This window comes from Xiphophorus couchianus, chromosome 16 (genome assembly GCF_001444195.1).
Source record: "Xiphophorus couchianus chromosome 16, X_couchianus-1.0, whole genome shotgun sequence".
NCBI classification, from domain to species: Eukaryota; Metazoa; Chordata; class Actinopteri; order Cyprinodontiformes; family Poeciliidae; genus Xiphophorus; species Xiphophorus couchianus.
In genome coordinates this window covers 7,072,848-7,087,189 of record NC_040243.1, presented here as the reverse complement: position 1 = coordinate 7,087,189, position 14,342 = coordinate 7,072,848, and the positions used below count along the sequence as shown (strand labels likewise).

General features: G+C 40.2%; 1 protein-coding gene across 1 annotated transcript; it reads left to right on the top strand.

The window, feature by feature from the left end:
• The first annotated feature begins 457 nt into the window (after nucleotides 1-457).
• Nucleotides 458-11,659, top strand: stk17al (serine/threonine kinase 17a like). The gene is made up of 7 exons (XM_028042800.1): nucleotides 458-803; nucleotides 3,941-4,153; nucleotides 7,430-7,574; nucleotides 8,104-8,230; nucleotides 8,323-8,371; nucleotides 9,003-9,182; nucleotides 10,010-11,659. The coding sequence occupies exons 1-7, from the start codon at nucleotides 709-711 to the stop codon at nucleotides 10,290-10,292; spliced, it is 1,092 nt and encodes a 363-aa protein (XP_027898601.1). The 5' UTR covers nucleotides 458-708; the 3' UTR covers nucleotides 10,293-11,659.
• The last annotated feature ends 2,683 nt before the right edge of the window (nucleotides 11,660-14,342 follow it).

The window sequence follows — 14,342 nt, the reverse complement described above, 5'->3', positions numbered from 1 at the left end:
AACCTACAGAGTCACCAGATCTTGGCTCAATAAAGCAGCGTTAGGATATCGTGGTTGAACAGGAGATTCAGACTAGGGATGTCTGCAGCAAATGTACTATGCTGTCATGTAAGAACCACTGCTCAGAAGAGCAGTGTTTCAGATAACTAATCTATGCCACAGTGAATGTAGGCAAAAGTGAGTCACTTTTGAAAAGCTGTAAAAAAGGGACACTTTAATCTAGCTAAACTATTGACAAATTTAAACTGATATTATCTTCAGTTTAGTTTCAGTTTATGTAGCAAATGTAATAAACCAAACAGAAAAATAAGAGCCATACGTCAGTTTACCTGCATCAATAAACACCTTGCCTCCATTCGCCAGCTGACTCTAGTGTCCGCCCAGTTTAACTAGTCATTGGCTTTGCAATGCGGCGCGTCAGAAACAGGGGCTGGTTCCTAACGAGACGTTTATTTCCCAGTGTTATAGTAGCAGCCAGACTTAGTTCACAGACACAGTCAAACACTCATGTCAGCAGCATCTACTCGGTTGGGACACATTCAACCCGGCGTTTTCACACTTCTTTCTGTGACTCAAGCCCACTCGTTTTTTTTAATTATGCGAGTTAGTTGAGCTGAACCGAAAATCGTGTTTTTTTCCCTTCACGTTTGTTGTGGAAAGGAGAGCGTTTACTTCCAAGGAGCGACTTCAGTGCCAAACTCAGCAGCAATGAACAAGAACGGGATTGTGACCGAAATCCACACGAAGATAAGAAAAGAGCCGTTCTCTGCCATTTACGAGCTGGTGGGCAAAGAACTGGGCAGGTGAGTTGCTTTTGTTGCGTATTTTGAACACATCGGCGGCGAAAATCCGTCAGCCGACTCTCTGGCAGTGTATCCCCAGGGGTCAGAGTTTGCAACAACGCAACGCATCAATAATCGAAAATCATGTAAACATTTTAGATTTACTCTCTGCACGTGCTTGGAAAGCGCGTTAATTGGACATTTATTGTGCCGCATTCTGTCTCGTGAGGTAGCAGCGCTTGGCACCGGGGGCGCGCGCACTGCTAATGCGCTTTAGTGGATCTCGGCTTAACATTTCCGAACAGATTATTGTTATTATTGAATATTTTAGATGCCTTGTGAAGAAGAATTGAACTTAAAGGGTTTCACAAACTGAAATCCTCCTCCAGATTTCTTATGTCAGCGCTGCTGTCAACATTAGAAGGACACTAGCGTAATGTTTCCTACTTATGCGTTCGCTGCATCACTTTGAGTGTTTGACTCTTCCGCTGTTGTAGTATGCCCACGTTTGTGGTTGAATATTGTGGTTGTAAAAGTTTCAAATCTCTTGAACGGGGCATCGGATTTATGCTAAATAATTGTAATAAGCACGCCAAATAACAGTTTCATGCAGTAAGATAATCCCCAAAACACAAATTATTGATTGTAGTGCCGACTTAGGATAGGTTCTTGACAGTTTCCTCTTCCTGTTTCTATCAAGCTTGCATTAAATCTTTCAGGCTTAATGCAAGATTCATATTTGATTGCTTCAATTAGAATTTGTTTAATGTAGATCTGAAGAAAATGTGTAATTGTTTATTTCAATATCGTTGTGAGCAATATAACATTAGCAAAGGACTGCTTACATAGGGGGATATAAAATTTCAGACCCCTGTCATTCAATTTGAAAAAAAATATTTGATAGACTTATCCTGTTCTTTATGCCCACATCTCTTATCAAAATCCTAGACCCAGGTGTATTGACAGTTACTCTGCTAATAAAGAGATTTAAGAGGTAATTTGGCTAATCATAATTCATGTCACAATTTTCAGTGTTAGTATTGCAACTTCATGTTGTGTACCCTCCCTTCAGGCTGTTGGTACTCTGATTGCATGGTACCAGGTCAGTTTTGCTTTCAGACTGATAACTGTGACACCAGCCACTGCTGGCCTCAGGTTGCCCATGAGGTACAGATTAGAGAAACCTCTAAAACTCCTTCTGCTTCTCATGATTTCAACCGGACAACATCCTGAGATCAGGCCCCATAATCGCATTAGGTGAAGGAATGTATGCAGACGCACAGCAGGAAATCAAGTGTAAAGTCTGTACATTAATTTGTTCACCACATTAGAGACAGGCGGTGTTTGTTTCAATATTTCCACACTTGCCTTCCTTTAACCATGTCCAGTTAAAGAAACCATGAGGCTCAGTGGCTTTTCTTTCAAGCTTCATCATCATGCTTTAAATTATGAGATTGAGTCAAAACCAGGAACAGGAACTACTCTTCCGCATGGGAAACAGGCATCTACAAGCTGTAAGAGCTGTCATTTCACATCTGACATGAGTCAGTGACCTGCTGAGGGAGACAAAGCACAGACGCAACAGGAAGCTGATTTCTCAGTCAAATTACCTAAATCTCTCAAGTGGAAGAAGGGGAATTAGTTTTGTGTCACTGTAAAGCTGATGATGGATAACAATTGTTTTGAACAGATTCTGTTGGAAGATAAATCTAAAAGTTAATAGTTTCCTCTACATAATGGCAACTTTAAATGTCAGGGTTTAAAAATTCCTCATACGTTTGCAAAAAATTAAAATACAATGAGTGAAGCAAAGCTTCTGCTTGAAGTATCACCTAAATGTTCTGTCCTTCTGAAACATGAGTGTGAACATAGCCAGCTGGAAGATGGCCTTGTTTGGTGACCTCTGACCTGCTGTCAACCTTTGAAAAGGCCTCCTGTTGCTCTTTTATGTTTCCACTTGTCACTTCTTTTCACTCCATATGTAGTTCCCAGCCCACAGATCTGAACTTGGCTAATTAAGTGTAAAAAGGCTGTGACAGCTCTCGTCTTTTTCACGCCGAACGGAGACACATCACCATTCTGTGTGCCTGGTTAACTACACAAGAGATGAAGAGTTTGTGCCTCCCAGCAGCCCGGACAAGAGCCAAAACAGAGCTAAGCCAGAAGAGTTGCTGTTTTTGGTCAGGCGCATAGTGGTCTTCGGTTAAAACTGTGGGAATTTGTCTGAAATCATGCTGACGGGTGTTTTCATTTATATTCAGTCCTGCTCTTCAACTTTTCACATTCAACTCTGTTTTCTCAGAGACTCAGAGTTCTTCCTTGGACATTGATGTTTACAATGTAGTGTCCACTTTTTTGCATGCTTATAACACTCCAATAGACCTAGAGCAAATTACCTACTGTCTGACCAGGGTCTGGTGGGTGGTCCTGGTCTGGAGGCTTCTGTTTTTAGCTGACTGGTCAGCTTTTGTATGACTTGTCAAAGGAGAATCAGTGTCTCGCTAAGGGTCTGGGCGGAGGCATCAACACTAATCCATTTGTCTCCGCTGCTGTCAGCTGGGAAGAAAGGGAAGTGGACAAGGCCTTATTATCAGCGTGGGAGGGGACGGTGGGTAATTGTGTCAGTTTGACACTTGGTGGCAATTTTGCACACATCGGACATCCTGCCATAGCCCTGGATGACCCTTAGTACCTTCTTTGACTTCATGTGCTGAAGAAGTTATCTCAGAATTTATTTTATTATCATTCAGCTGGGCGTTTTCTATTTTTATTATTTGGATTTCCAGCAACTCGATTGTTGCATCTTTGTTGTACTTATACACTTATCAGGTCCTTGCCCACTTTCAGTAGCACTTGCCAAAAGTTTTAGGTTTATCTGCCTCTTGTCAGGCCCTTCTGAAGACTAAAGGCAAGGGAGGAGAATAAGAAAGTTCAACTGAACATCTGATTCCACCCTCTTAGCAGAGCATAACAGCATTCAGTGACAGTCTGTGCGTTCAAATGATGCTTCTTAACAGCCTTATCTTTGTGTCAGTCCATAAAAGTTCCTTTTGTCATGCATAAATTCATAACCTGCTTCATCAGAAACAATCACTCATTGTCATTTGTCTGTCTCTTCGCTAATCACTCCCTTCATATCTCCCCTTTTTGGTTCCCAGGGGAAAATTTGCTGTGGTGAAGAAATGCACTGAGAAGGCAACGGGAAAGCAGTATGCTGCCAAGTTTCTGCGAAAGAGACGAAAGGGAGCAGACTGCCGCATGGACATCTTCAACGAGATAGCAGTGCTGGAGCTGGCCAAGGCCAACCCATATGTGGTGGGACTGCACGAGGTCTACGAAACCAACTCCGAAATTATCCTGATTCTGGAATGGTAAGTCAGCACTTTTAAACTGTCTGAAAAATGCAGAAACACTACTTAAGTGTTTCTGTTTGCAAACAAAGTCGGCCCTCCTTGTTCTACTGCTGATGAGATGGATGCTATAGTAATTTTCTCAATAATTCATCACTTTGGAAAAGCTGCAATCTAATGATGCGGCTTTCCATCACTTAAGATCAGAAAATCTCTTAATCGTCAGCCAACAAAAGCATCCTTTGTCTGGTTGCTAACCCAGTTTCTAGTTGATGTGAAAGATTTTCTTTTTTTAGTTTATCTTTACGTCAGAGCACATTTTGTCATGCAACATCCTGTGCTTTGCTGGGGCATAGCTTCTGGGTTTTCTTGTGAATAGAGACATGTGTCTAATGTGCAGTCTTGAGTTATTGTTGCATATAGTCTACCTTATATGGAAATTCTCTGTGGTTATTCGCTCTTCCTGCTTCACTATATCAGGTTCTTGCTGTGGCAGATGACGGGAACTGTCACTTTAAACGCTAATGTTGCAAAAGTGCATTTAGAGTTCTGTGAGTAAATGACTTATTGAACCACAGATTGCTCATTTAAAATTTGCTGATCAGTGCTTAAGGCAGTGTTCTGCCCTCGACTACACATGGAACTAGCCAGACATTGTCACTAAAACAGAGGAATCCTATTGACTGTCTGGTTGTTGACTGTTATGATTGAATGATGTAAGACGTAAATGTCCCTTGGCTGCGATGATGACATTGTGCAATTAGAATTCGGAAAGGCTGCTTAGTGGACGAATTACCTCATTTGACTCATTAGAGATGGCTAACGTACCTTTTTACAGTACTGCTCAGTGACCAAACCGAAGACCTCACTGGTCATTCCCATCCCAGACTTGAAATGCTACTGCAGAACAAAAGCTGCTCTGTGGCAGCATTTCACTACTTGAATCAAGTGTGAAAGGGGAAGTAACACCACAGTTCAACTCCCCATGCCTGCAGAGAAAACATAACAGTAGGTCAGTCAGCATGGGTCCTCAGTTACCCTTGCTGCACACGAACAATAATACTCAGCAGCAGGGCTTTTAAATGTCAGACACTATCGCCTTCCTTGCACACGAGGCGTCAAACTTGCTGTAACACTAAAGGTGAAACCCATAAACCAGTTCGAAGCTGCATCTCTGAAGTGTCTAACCTCATTTTCAAGAATTGTAAACCATTTTCCATTTCCTGTGGCTTTAAATGTAAGCGTCAAGCGAGGCTCCCAAAAGTTGCACAGCCCCATGCTTGTTTAAGATGTCGTGCATGCACTCATGCGTACGTCACAGCCACAACCACATCCGTGCCAATGACAAATAAATGGCAAAGGCTGATTTCTGATAACCTGAAAATGCAAGCTTCGATGTGTCCGTTTCAAAGAAACCTGCAGCAAGATGATGACACATTTTACAGATTGTCACTTTGATGACAAATGAGTTCTCAAAAGTACTTTTAGCCACTAGATCTCCCAGTCATAGTGACGTAGCTTTTCATTTCCTTTACTTGTGCATATATCTAAAACTTTACCATGAGGTTTTGTTTTGTTTTTTTCAAATCACGCACACTTAAACTAATTATAGTAACTTACGGATGTAAAATATACATTGCTTCAGTCTCTTATTTCTTATTTCATGTTTCCGTTAAATGGTCTCCTGTTTTTTTTTTTTCTTAAATGTCAGTATGTGACATAACACCGACCTCACTGGACTTCAACTGAACCATTACCGACACAAAGTATTGTCCAGGAAAGTCATCCAACTGTTAGGTTATCCTTGGTGACACTGGTTGGCAGGGTGCTGACATAAATGAGTGCCCAAGCTCGGTGGTCTGCCAACATTGGCTTTGATGAAATGGCTTCTGCTGCAGATTATAGCAGAATTTGTTTTTTCTTAACAAAGACAATAACTTATTTTCCTCTGTCTCTTTACCTTATTACTGAAATTGACTTCAGGCCAGGTCTTTGTGCTTTTACACATTTTCCCACTGAGTTAGTCACTTTTGCTCCCAAAACAACATCAAATGCATTTAATACCTTTCTTGGAAAGAAGGAAAACAATGCGTTCTTGGTTAAAACATGTTGTCTCTGTTGAATTTAAGCAAAGCAGACTTTATTGAGATAGAAAATTCCTAGATGGTTCTCTGCTGACAGCTTTATGAAGGCAGTGAAGCACTTTGTCCTTTCAGGTGCTTAGCTGTTCAAACAGACTTTGGAAGTGCTGGCATTAAAAATTAACGTTGACAGATTTAAGTTTAGTTTTGGAAACTGTGACTCAGGAAGAAAAAAGGTTTTCTTCTTGCCACTTAAGTCAAAAATATTCAGTGAAATTCAAGCATGAAGACTGGAATTGCATCCAGTTGGTGTAGAAATTAAACAAATGTCAGAGTAAACAGTAGCTGTTTTGAGAACCTTCATTATTTATGGAGGTAGGATGCTTGTTGATACAGTTAAAATCAATAAACAGTTCATGAATGGCCATGATATGTTATTTTACAAAATTTGTTAAAAGTAGAGGCCTAGAAAGAGACAAGAAAATGATGGTTATGTAACATCGTGCCCAGGGCTTGCTCCCAAAGCTTTCCCTCTGAGGATGAAAAGTATGTGTGCCTTCTAAATCCCCAGCACATGGTTGTAGTTTCTTTTTTTTGGGAGGGGAGACCTTTCAGCTTGAGGCTCTGATTTGACTGATCTTGGGCATCTAACATAAATCCACCATGTCTCCACTCTACTTAACTGTGTTGCACAAGAACACAAAGAACCGTCAGGAATCGGACAATTTCTGCCTTGAAATTTTGAGTCCAAAATTATTTATTTAGCAAACAAGTCAGCAATTTTGCAGATTGAGGTTACCGTATCCTCTCTTTATGACTTCATACGGGTTTAACATAATTTCCTTTTGTATTCACCAATGTTCTAGGCTTTGATTAGTTTTGCATTGTTGGCCTCTGCTTCTTCCTCCTATTTTACTAAACTCAATAGCTATATATCAGGCTGTAATAGATCTAATCACAGCCTCTTACCGCATGTAACATTCTTATCTCAATCATTTTTTCTAAGAATAGGAAGATACAATCACAGGCAGGATGCCTAAAATGTTATTGATTTATGTTCAGCCCTCCTATATGTGTAGACGTGGACGAACTTTGATCTTTAAAACCAAAGTACAGTAATGGATACATCTTTTGTAGAAATATAGGTTTCTCTATGTTGCTGGTAACTAATGTGATTAATTTATTCTGATGTTTCCATCTTGTGCTGTCGCTGCAGTGCTGCAGGTGGGGAGATCTTTGACCAGTGCGTGGCTGATAACGACGAAGCCTTCACAGAGAAAGATGTGATACGACTAGCCAAGCAGATCCTGAATGGAGTCGCCTTCCTGCATCGAAACAATGTTGTCCATCTGGATCTGAAAGTAAGGACACAATTTCTAGGACACGGGAGGACAAATTATGCCCTTGAGGCGCACAGTGAGAAAGAGGGTTTTTCTGTTATGCAACCAGAGCTCATTCGGTGTGTAGTGACTGTGTTCCTTTGAGGAATAAGTTCAGTGGTCTCAACATAGCTATTATGTTTAGTTCAATGCGTTCAACCTTTTTTTGGTTTCTTACAAAACCACACATTCATTGAACTTTACCACTTACCCACCCCCAGAAATAGACTCAGTTGTATTCACACTTTGATTTTTCCAACCTCTAAACAAGCGTAGTGGTGTAGCCAAGAGGATCCCAATAGGCTCAGAGAATGATCTAAGATCAGAACAGCAACCTGTAAGCTAATGAACTACACCCTAATCTTGTCAGGAGTGTCTAGCCAGAATACCTTGAAATCATTCACACAGATAGCTGATGACGCCAGCTGTAAGAGCTCAAGCCACTTCAAGTGTGTATATATAGTCATTATGTAACAGAACTTTGCCTAATCTTTGTGTGTTTTCTCTCCAGCCCCAGAACATCTTGTTGACCAGTGCCAAACCCCTGGGGGATATTCGTATTGTGGACTTTGGCTTGTCCAGAAGAATGGACAAGATCGCAGAGGTCAGGGAGATTCTGGGTACCCCAGAATATGTGGGTGAGTTCTGGTTTCAGCTTTTAAATTCTCAGATTCGCATGAATCTTTTCACATAATTCATGACTAATTGGGCTTGTGCTTCTCATTTTCAGCACCAGAAATCCTGAACTATGAACCCATCAGCATTGCTACGGACATGTGGTATGGGCGCTACTTTGCTATTTATTTTAATACAATAGAATACATACATCACTGATTCAACATGAATACAATAATTAGAACATTGTCAGGCTTGCAAGTCAAAGAGGTAATACAGTCATTCAATTAGGGTTTGGTTTTTAATGCCATAGGCTATTAGCCTTCGAAGGCTGAAGGTTCTAAACCCCTGCCATACAACAACTTTATTTGGATACAAAATTAAATATCCATTAGATAATAGGTTGAAGAATACAATTTAATTATGATTTTTCTTTTCTTAGAAGGCTAAATGTTCAAGCTTAAAACTGCAAAAATCATTAGAATAATTATAAAATCCAATATGGCTGCCTTGTACATAAAACTTTGTAAAAATTGTCACAAGATAGTTTTACTTGTACTTTTAGCAGTTTGCTGTTTTGATGTTTCAAAATGTGGGAAAATAAGTTGGTATTACCAGTAGTGTTTAGTTTAGACATAATTTTGCAAATTCTTCTGTGTTTATCAACTTGGAGCAGGATCATGGTTAAGATCACGGCTTAAAGGAAGTCAGGCAGATTAGTCATTGTGAATTGTGTGAAACCATCTAAGAAGACACCTTTGCCCCATAACATCCTCCTTCTTCTTTCTTTTCCAGGAGTATTGGGGTCCTGATCTACGTCATGCTGACGGGCGAGTCTCCATTTCTGGGTGATGACAAGCAGGAGACATTCCTCAACATTTCCCAAGTCAATGTAGATTATTCGCAGGACACGTTTGAAGGGATTTCCTCCCTGGCAGTTGACTTTATCAAGTCCTTATTGGTGAAAACCCCCAGGTGAGGATTATATTTGGAAATGATTTTTTTTTTTTTATATGTATGAATGTGTTTTATTCCTTCCCTTTAGATATCCAGTACTGTTGGTCTGGCTTCCTTGAATTGAGAGTGTCAGATTTGCTCTACAGCAAAATAAGAATTGAAAATACTCCTTGGTTGTGCAATTGACTTAAAGATGAAGTTAATCGGATACTTTGAGCTAAATCAATAATCTCCTTCTATCTGCATCACCTTAAATGGATTGTCACACCAAGGAAGAGAGTCGCGTTCACAACCAGCAGAACTACATGCGTGTAGTCACGTGATTTACGTTACTGTGGCACAAAGTAATTTCCTCTTTCTGCAAATTCTAACTGCAAACTTGCTTCATTTACAGAAAAAAAATGTCATTTTATTGTTTTGGACACAAAATTAACAGCCTTGCAAGTCTGTTGAAAGAAAAGAAAAAGTTCTGATTAACCTCACTTCTACCCTAATTAAACTGCTCCAGCAAAGAGGCCTTCATTTGCAGCTATAATTTGTCTGTCTCACGGCCAAAGCCACAATCTCAAGTCAGTATCATTTAATTGCAACAGATTAGCGGTTGCAATAGGGGGGGGGAAATGCAAGTTTTTCTTATGATTTTGGGTCTTAATGAGACAAAGGGAACAACATTTTTTAGAGCTGAAAGTACTGTTTATGTGGTTTTGCGAAACCAGTGATGAAAAGGAACATACCCGACGTCTGAGAGAATTGATTGAATTCGGAAGACCCAGGCCATCAAATGATTATACAAACTGTTTGGGAATTTCCACTCATCCACAGTGTTATTGTGTTTGTGTGCACAGGAAGAGAGCCACGGCAGAAGAATGTCTCAATCACCCCTGGCTGAACCCCCACTCCCCCTCCCACCCGCACCTCCACGCGATGTCGGCCTCCTCGCTCGACGAGCCCGAGATGAGCCAGTCGGAATCGGAGCCCGAGAGCCCGGCTCCTTCCCCAGAGCTGGCCTTTGAATCATTCCTCATATGCCCGGTTCAGGGCGAGCTGAAGACGGGCCGCCACACCTTCTCCTTCAGCGAGCCTCCTTTCCGCACGCGGTCCGAAATAAAGCAGGAGCTGATATGCTGACCCAAGTTTCACTTGCGGTGAGAGACAAGATGGATCCAAACTGAACGGAGCAGAGGCTGAGGAGCCAGTGAGCCTGCAGCTTCAGGGGCCGTGCTCTGCAGCTGCTTTACGCCTGGCTGCCTTTACTGCTGTGATGTCTTTGAGCTGAGCTTTTTGTGGCTTCATACCTCTGCCTGTTTTTGTGTGACTGTGCTTTTGAACGGATTTGGAAAAACTGCGCAGCAGGAGAAGCATTTGAGGACAGACAAAGCAGGAAAAAAAGTGGGAGATGGCACACGAGGACCTTGTTGCACGACTGCACTGCTGCCTTAAGAGTGACAGAACTGAACTCGGCTGCACACTGTCCCCTGCACTGGTTTCTTTTTACCTATCCAGCCTGTTGGACTGGGTTGCAGTTCTTTCGTTCTTCGCGCATCAGAATAATTTATCTCTCTGTTGACTTGTAAATACTTTCTCTGTAATACTTTGAAGACGGTAAAGAACTGAAACCTGGTTCTATTTAAAAAAAAAAAAAAGGAAATGCAACAGAGGGCAGCACCTATGCTGAAGCCAGACATTAAATGTTGTTTTTTTTATGTTTATTTATGTTTGACTCATCTTGCCTCAGCCCCTTAATATTCAAGCCACATAAATGCTTGAGATTAAGGCTGCTATAGTAGCATTCTTATTTTTTAAGACAATCTTGAGCACTTTTTTATTTTGTTTGTTGAATTAAAGGCTCATGAAGCATAATCCACTGTTGCACAGTGTACTGTACAAATAAACTGTTTTTCATCCCTATGTTTATGCCACGTGACCTGAATATAATGTGCCATGTTTTTTGGGGGGGTTTTGTCAGCCACTCTTGTTAAATTCAGTTCAACCTTATATTTTGGGCTTTTGCACAGGTTGCACAAGATGTTTTGTACCCCCATGGAAGGTTGCTTCTAGATTCATGCTTTTTGTCCAAGAAAGAGGAAACCATAGAAGTCTGAGAGCCTCCGACTGATTATTTAATTTGTTATATATATAAAAAAAACTTAACACAATCTGTATTTGTATAAATATCTGATTCCTGCCTTCAGAGCTTTTGGGAGCAGAGAAATCAGAAAGCATTTCTCAAAACTAAGAAAGTACTAAAATGTATATTGTGAGCTATGAGAATTAATCTGAAAATGAAAAACAATTTTCTACCAGTTGTCAACGTTTAGCATCAATATTCCTTTTTCTACAGTTACTTAGATTCATTCCTGTTTTCCTTTTTGAATTTCAGAAAGGTTTGTACTTGTCCTTGTGGACATTATGTTAATATAAATACATGTTTGTTTATGGCATGCATTGCAAAATGTACTAAGAAAAAAAGAAAATACATGTGCTTTTGTATCAAACACTGTTGTCGTATACTTATTGAAATAGAACTACATTTAATTTTCAATTAACTAAAGAATTGAAGCACCTTATTTATATAGGACAGAGGTCATCAACCTTTACAATTCAGAGCCACGTTTTCCTCTTGCTTCTACTACATTACATTTATCTTGAGTTGTAAAAACTACTTGACCCCCTTTGATTAAACATAGCTTATCGATATATATATTTATACGTGTAATATAACATTTAATTGTTTTGCGGTTAAAGGCCAATACCTTTATTACTTTTTTTTTAACGTCTTGGAACAGTGAACTTTTGCATATATATTTCCTTGAATTAGACATTCTGCACAACTAGCATGTTGTGCATGTAATGTTGATGTCAAAAACATTACAACATTAAGAGAACTCTTTGTAGTGAGAATAGAACAGAATTGCATAGAGAGGCAATGGCCAGGCTAGGATAACTCTAAAATGTCTAATGCATTAGAAAAGTTGCTATTAGACTTTTTATTACTTTTATATCAAAATAATGCTCAGTACGCTCTGCATTAATTAGCCCAATGTATTGGGAACCACTCTGGAGAGACTAAAGAGACACGTGCACATCGACAGCTTCAGGTCACAGACCTGTTAGACAGTATAGGACTTTTTCTATAGTGCCAAAATAAGTGTACGCAGCACCGATGTCACCCATAGAGAAGAAAAAATAGAGGTGTAAATGCCTGTAACCTGATCAGAACAGATCTCTTATAAAAAGTCTCATATTTCTTGTTTCTGGGTTCTCTAACTTCCTCCCACAGTTCAAAATCATCACTGTTAAATTAATTGGTTACCCAAATAAGTCCTTAGTTACTTATGAGTGTGTGCATGCCTGGTTACGGGTCCTGTGTTGCCTTTTGATAATTTAGTGGCCTGACTAGGGTGCACCCTTGATTCTCGCCCAGTCAAGACAGGCAGACAACTGGTAGCTGTAGGGATCTCTAGTCGGGTAAAGTCTTAGTGCTAAGTCTGCAAAATTAGATGAAACACAAAAATACAAGCCGAGATCTGCACGTGCAGGAAAACATGCCATTACACATTTCACTAGATCACACATTATAACTGAGGGGGGGTTTATGTGAGAGCACACAAGCACCAGAGATATGCCATAAAATACCTCAGTTTGCCCTCCTTTGAAAATGAATAAAAATTATGATAAATAAGTAAGTAAACATCCTTTAAAAACTTACTCAGGCAATTGAAATCAAAGTCTGTACTGCATTTCAGTACATTTTCCAACAAACATAACTGTGTGAGGTTTGGACTAAGATGAGCTAAATCCTTCCTTGCTACTTTGGCATCACTGCTTGTGCTATCCATCCATCCATCCATTGTCTGTTCACCCTTGTCCCTAATGGGGTCGGGAGGGTTGCTGGTGCCCATCTCCAGCTACGTTCCAGGCGGGAGGCGGGGTACACCCTGGACAGGTCGCCAGTCTGTCGCAGGGCAACACAAAGACATACAGGACAAACAACCATTCACACACACACACACACACCTAGGGAGAATTTAGATAGACCAATTAACCTAACAGTCATGTTTTTGGACTGTGGGAGGAAGCCGGAGTACCCGGAGAGAACCCACGCATGCACAGGGAGAACATGCAAACTCCATGCAGAAAGACCCCGGCCGGGAATCGAACCCAGGACCTTCTTGCTGCAAGGCAACAGTGCTACCAACAGTGCTATCAGAAACAAAATGATGATAAATTCTTTGAAAAGGAAAGGGAAAAACTCAAATTTTCAGACTTTTTATCTAGCATCTAAATTTCTTGTTTCCATCTGTTGCTTCTATTTAATTGCAAAGGAAACATGCCTGGAAGAGGCTCCCAACACATAGGCCTATATTTATGAAGTGTTTAACAATCTTGACATGATTTTACAAGGAAACAAGAGAAAATCTTCCTACTGGAATGCACTTTTATAGCACCCGTGATTGTAAGCGTAAAGCACCTTTACATTTATTGGTACCTCCGGCAAAGCCGTGTTAAAAACTATCCAAAACATTTTAATTTCAGTAGCACAATCTTACACTGAGCATTTTAGAGAAGCAGCACCTTTAACTTGAGGGCTATTACAACAGAAGAAGAAATGTTCACATTAAAAATATGACACAACACAACAACTGGTGAATAAATGTTACTGAACCAGCTTCAGATTCTGCTTTCTTTTAAAGAATGATCTAAACATTCCAGTTTCCTGCATTTTTCAGACTCTCATCAGAAGAGCAAAAGCAAGAGAAAATGCCCTCTAGCAAGGTAGATGCATGTTGCAGTTTGTATCTCAAGATAAGGCTTGAGATACAGTTGAGGTTTGGTGAGTTAGTCACCAAAACTCAGTCTATGGTTACAAAATTTTAAAGAACAAGTCAAAACAACTATATCTGTGATCTTCAAGTCTAAGCGGAGAGTTAATCTTGCCACCTCACAGAGTGAAAGGAATGGTAAAAGAAGGAGAGAGACTAATCTAGGACTCTAGAAAACTGCATCTGATTTTTCTGGTGGAGAAAATTTCCTTAAGAAAGTGGAATTTCATTAAAGATTTTATACACATCTTCACCAATGGGGAGGATGCTGTAGATTCCGGTCTAATATTTGGCCTTTTGACAGCTTCAACTGAGTTAAAAAAAAGTCTTCTGGACAAAACTTTTAAAGGATCTT

Bases quoted from the DNA above. Each gene is read 5' to 3' on its own strand.
- stk17al (XM_028042800.1), top strand. From the start codon at position 709: ATGAACAAGAACGGGATTGTGACCGAAATCCACACGAAGATAAGAAAA. The intron at 8,231-8,322 runs GTGAGTTCTGGT...TCTCATTTTCAG, and splicing joins GGGTACCCCAGAATATGTGG to CACCAGAAATCCTGAACTAT. The intron at 9,183-10,009 runs GTGAGGATTATA...TTGTGTGCACAG, and splicing joins TTATTGGTGAAAACCCCCAG to GAAGAGAGCCACGGCAGAAG.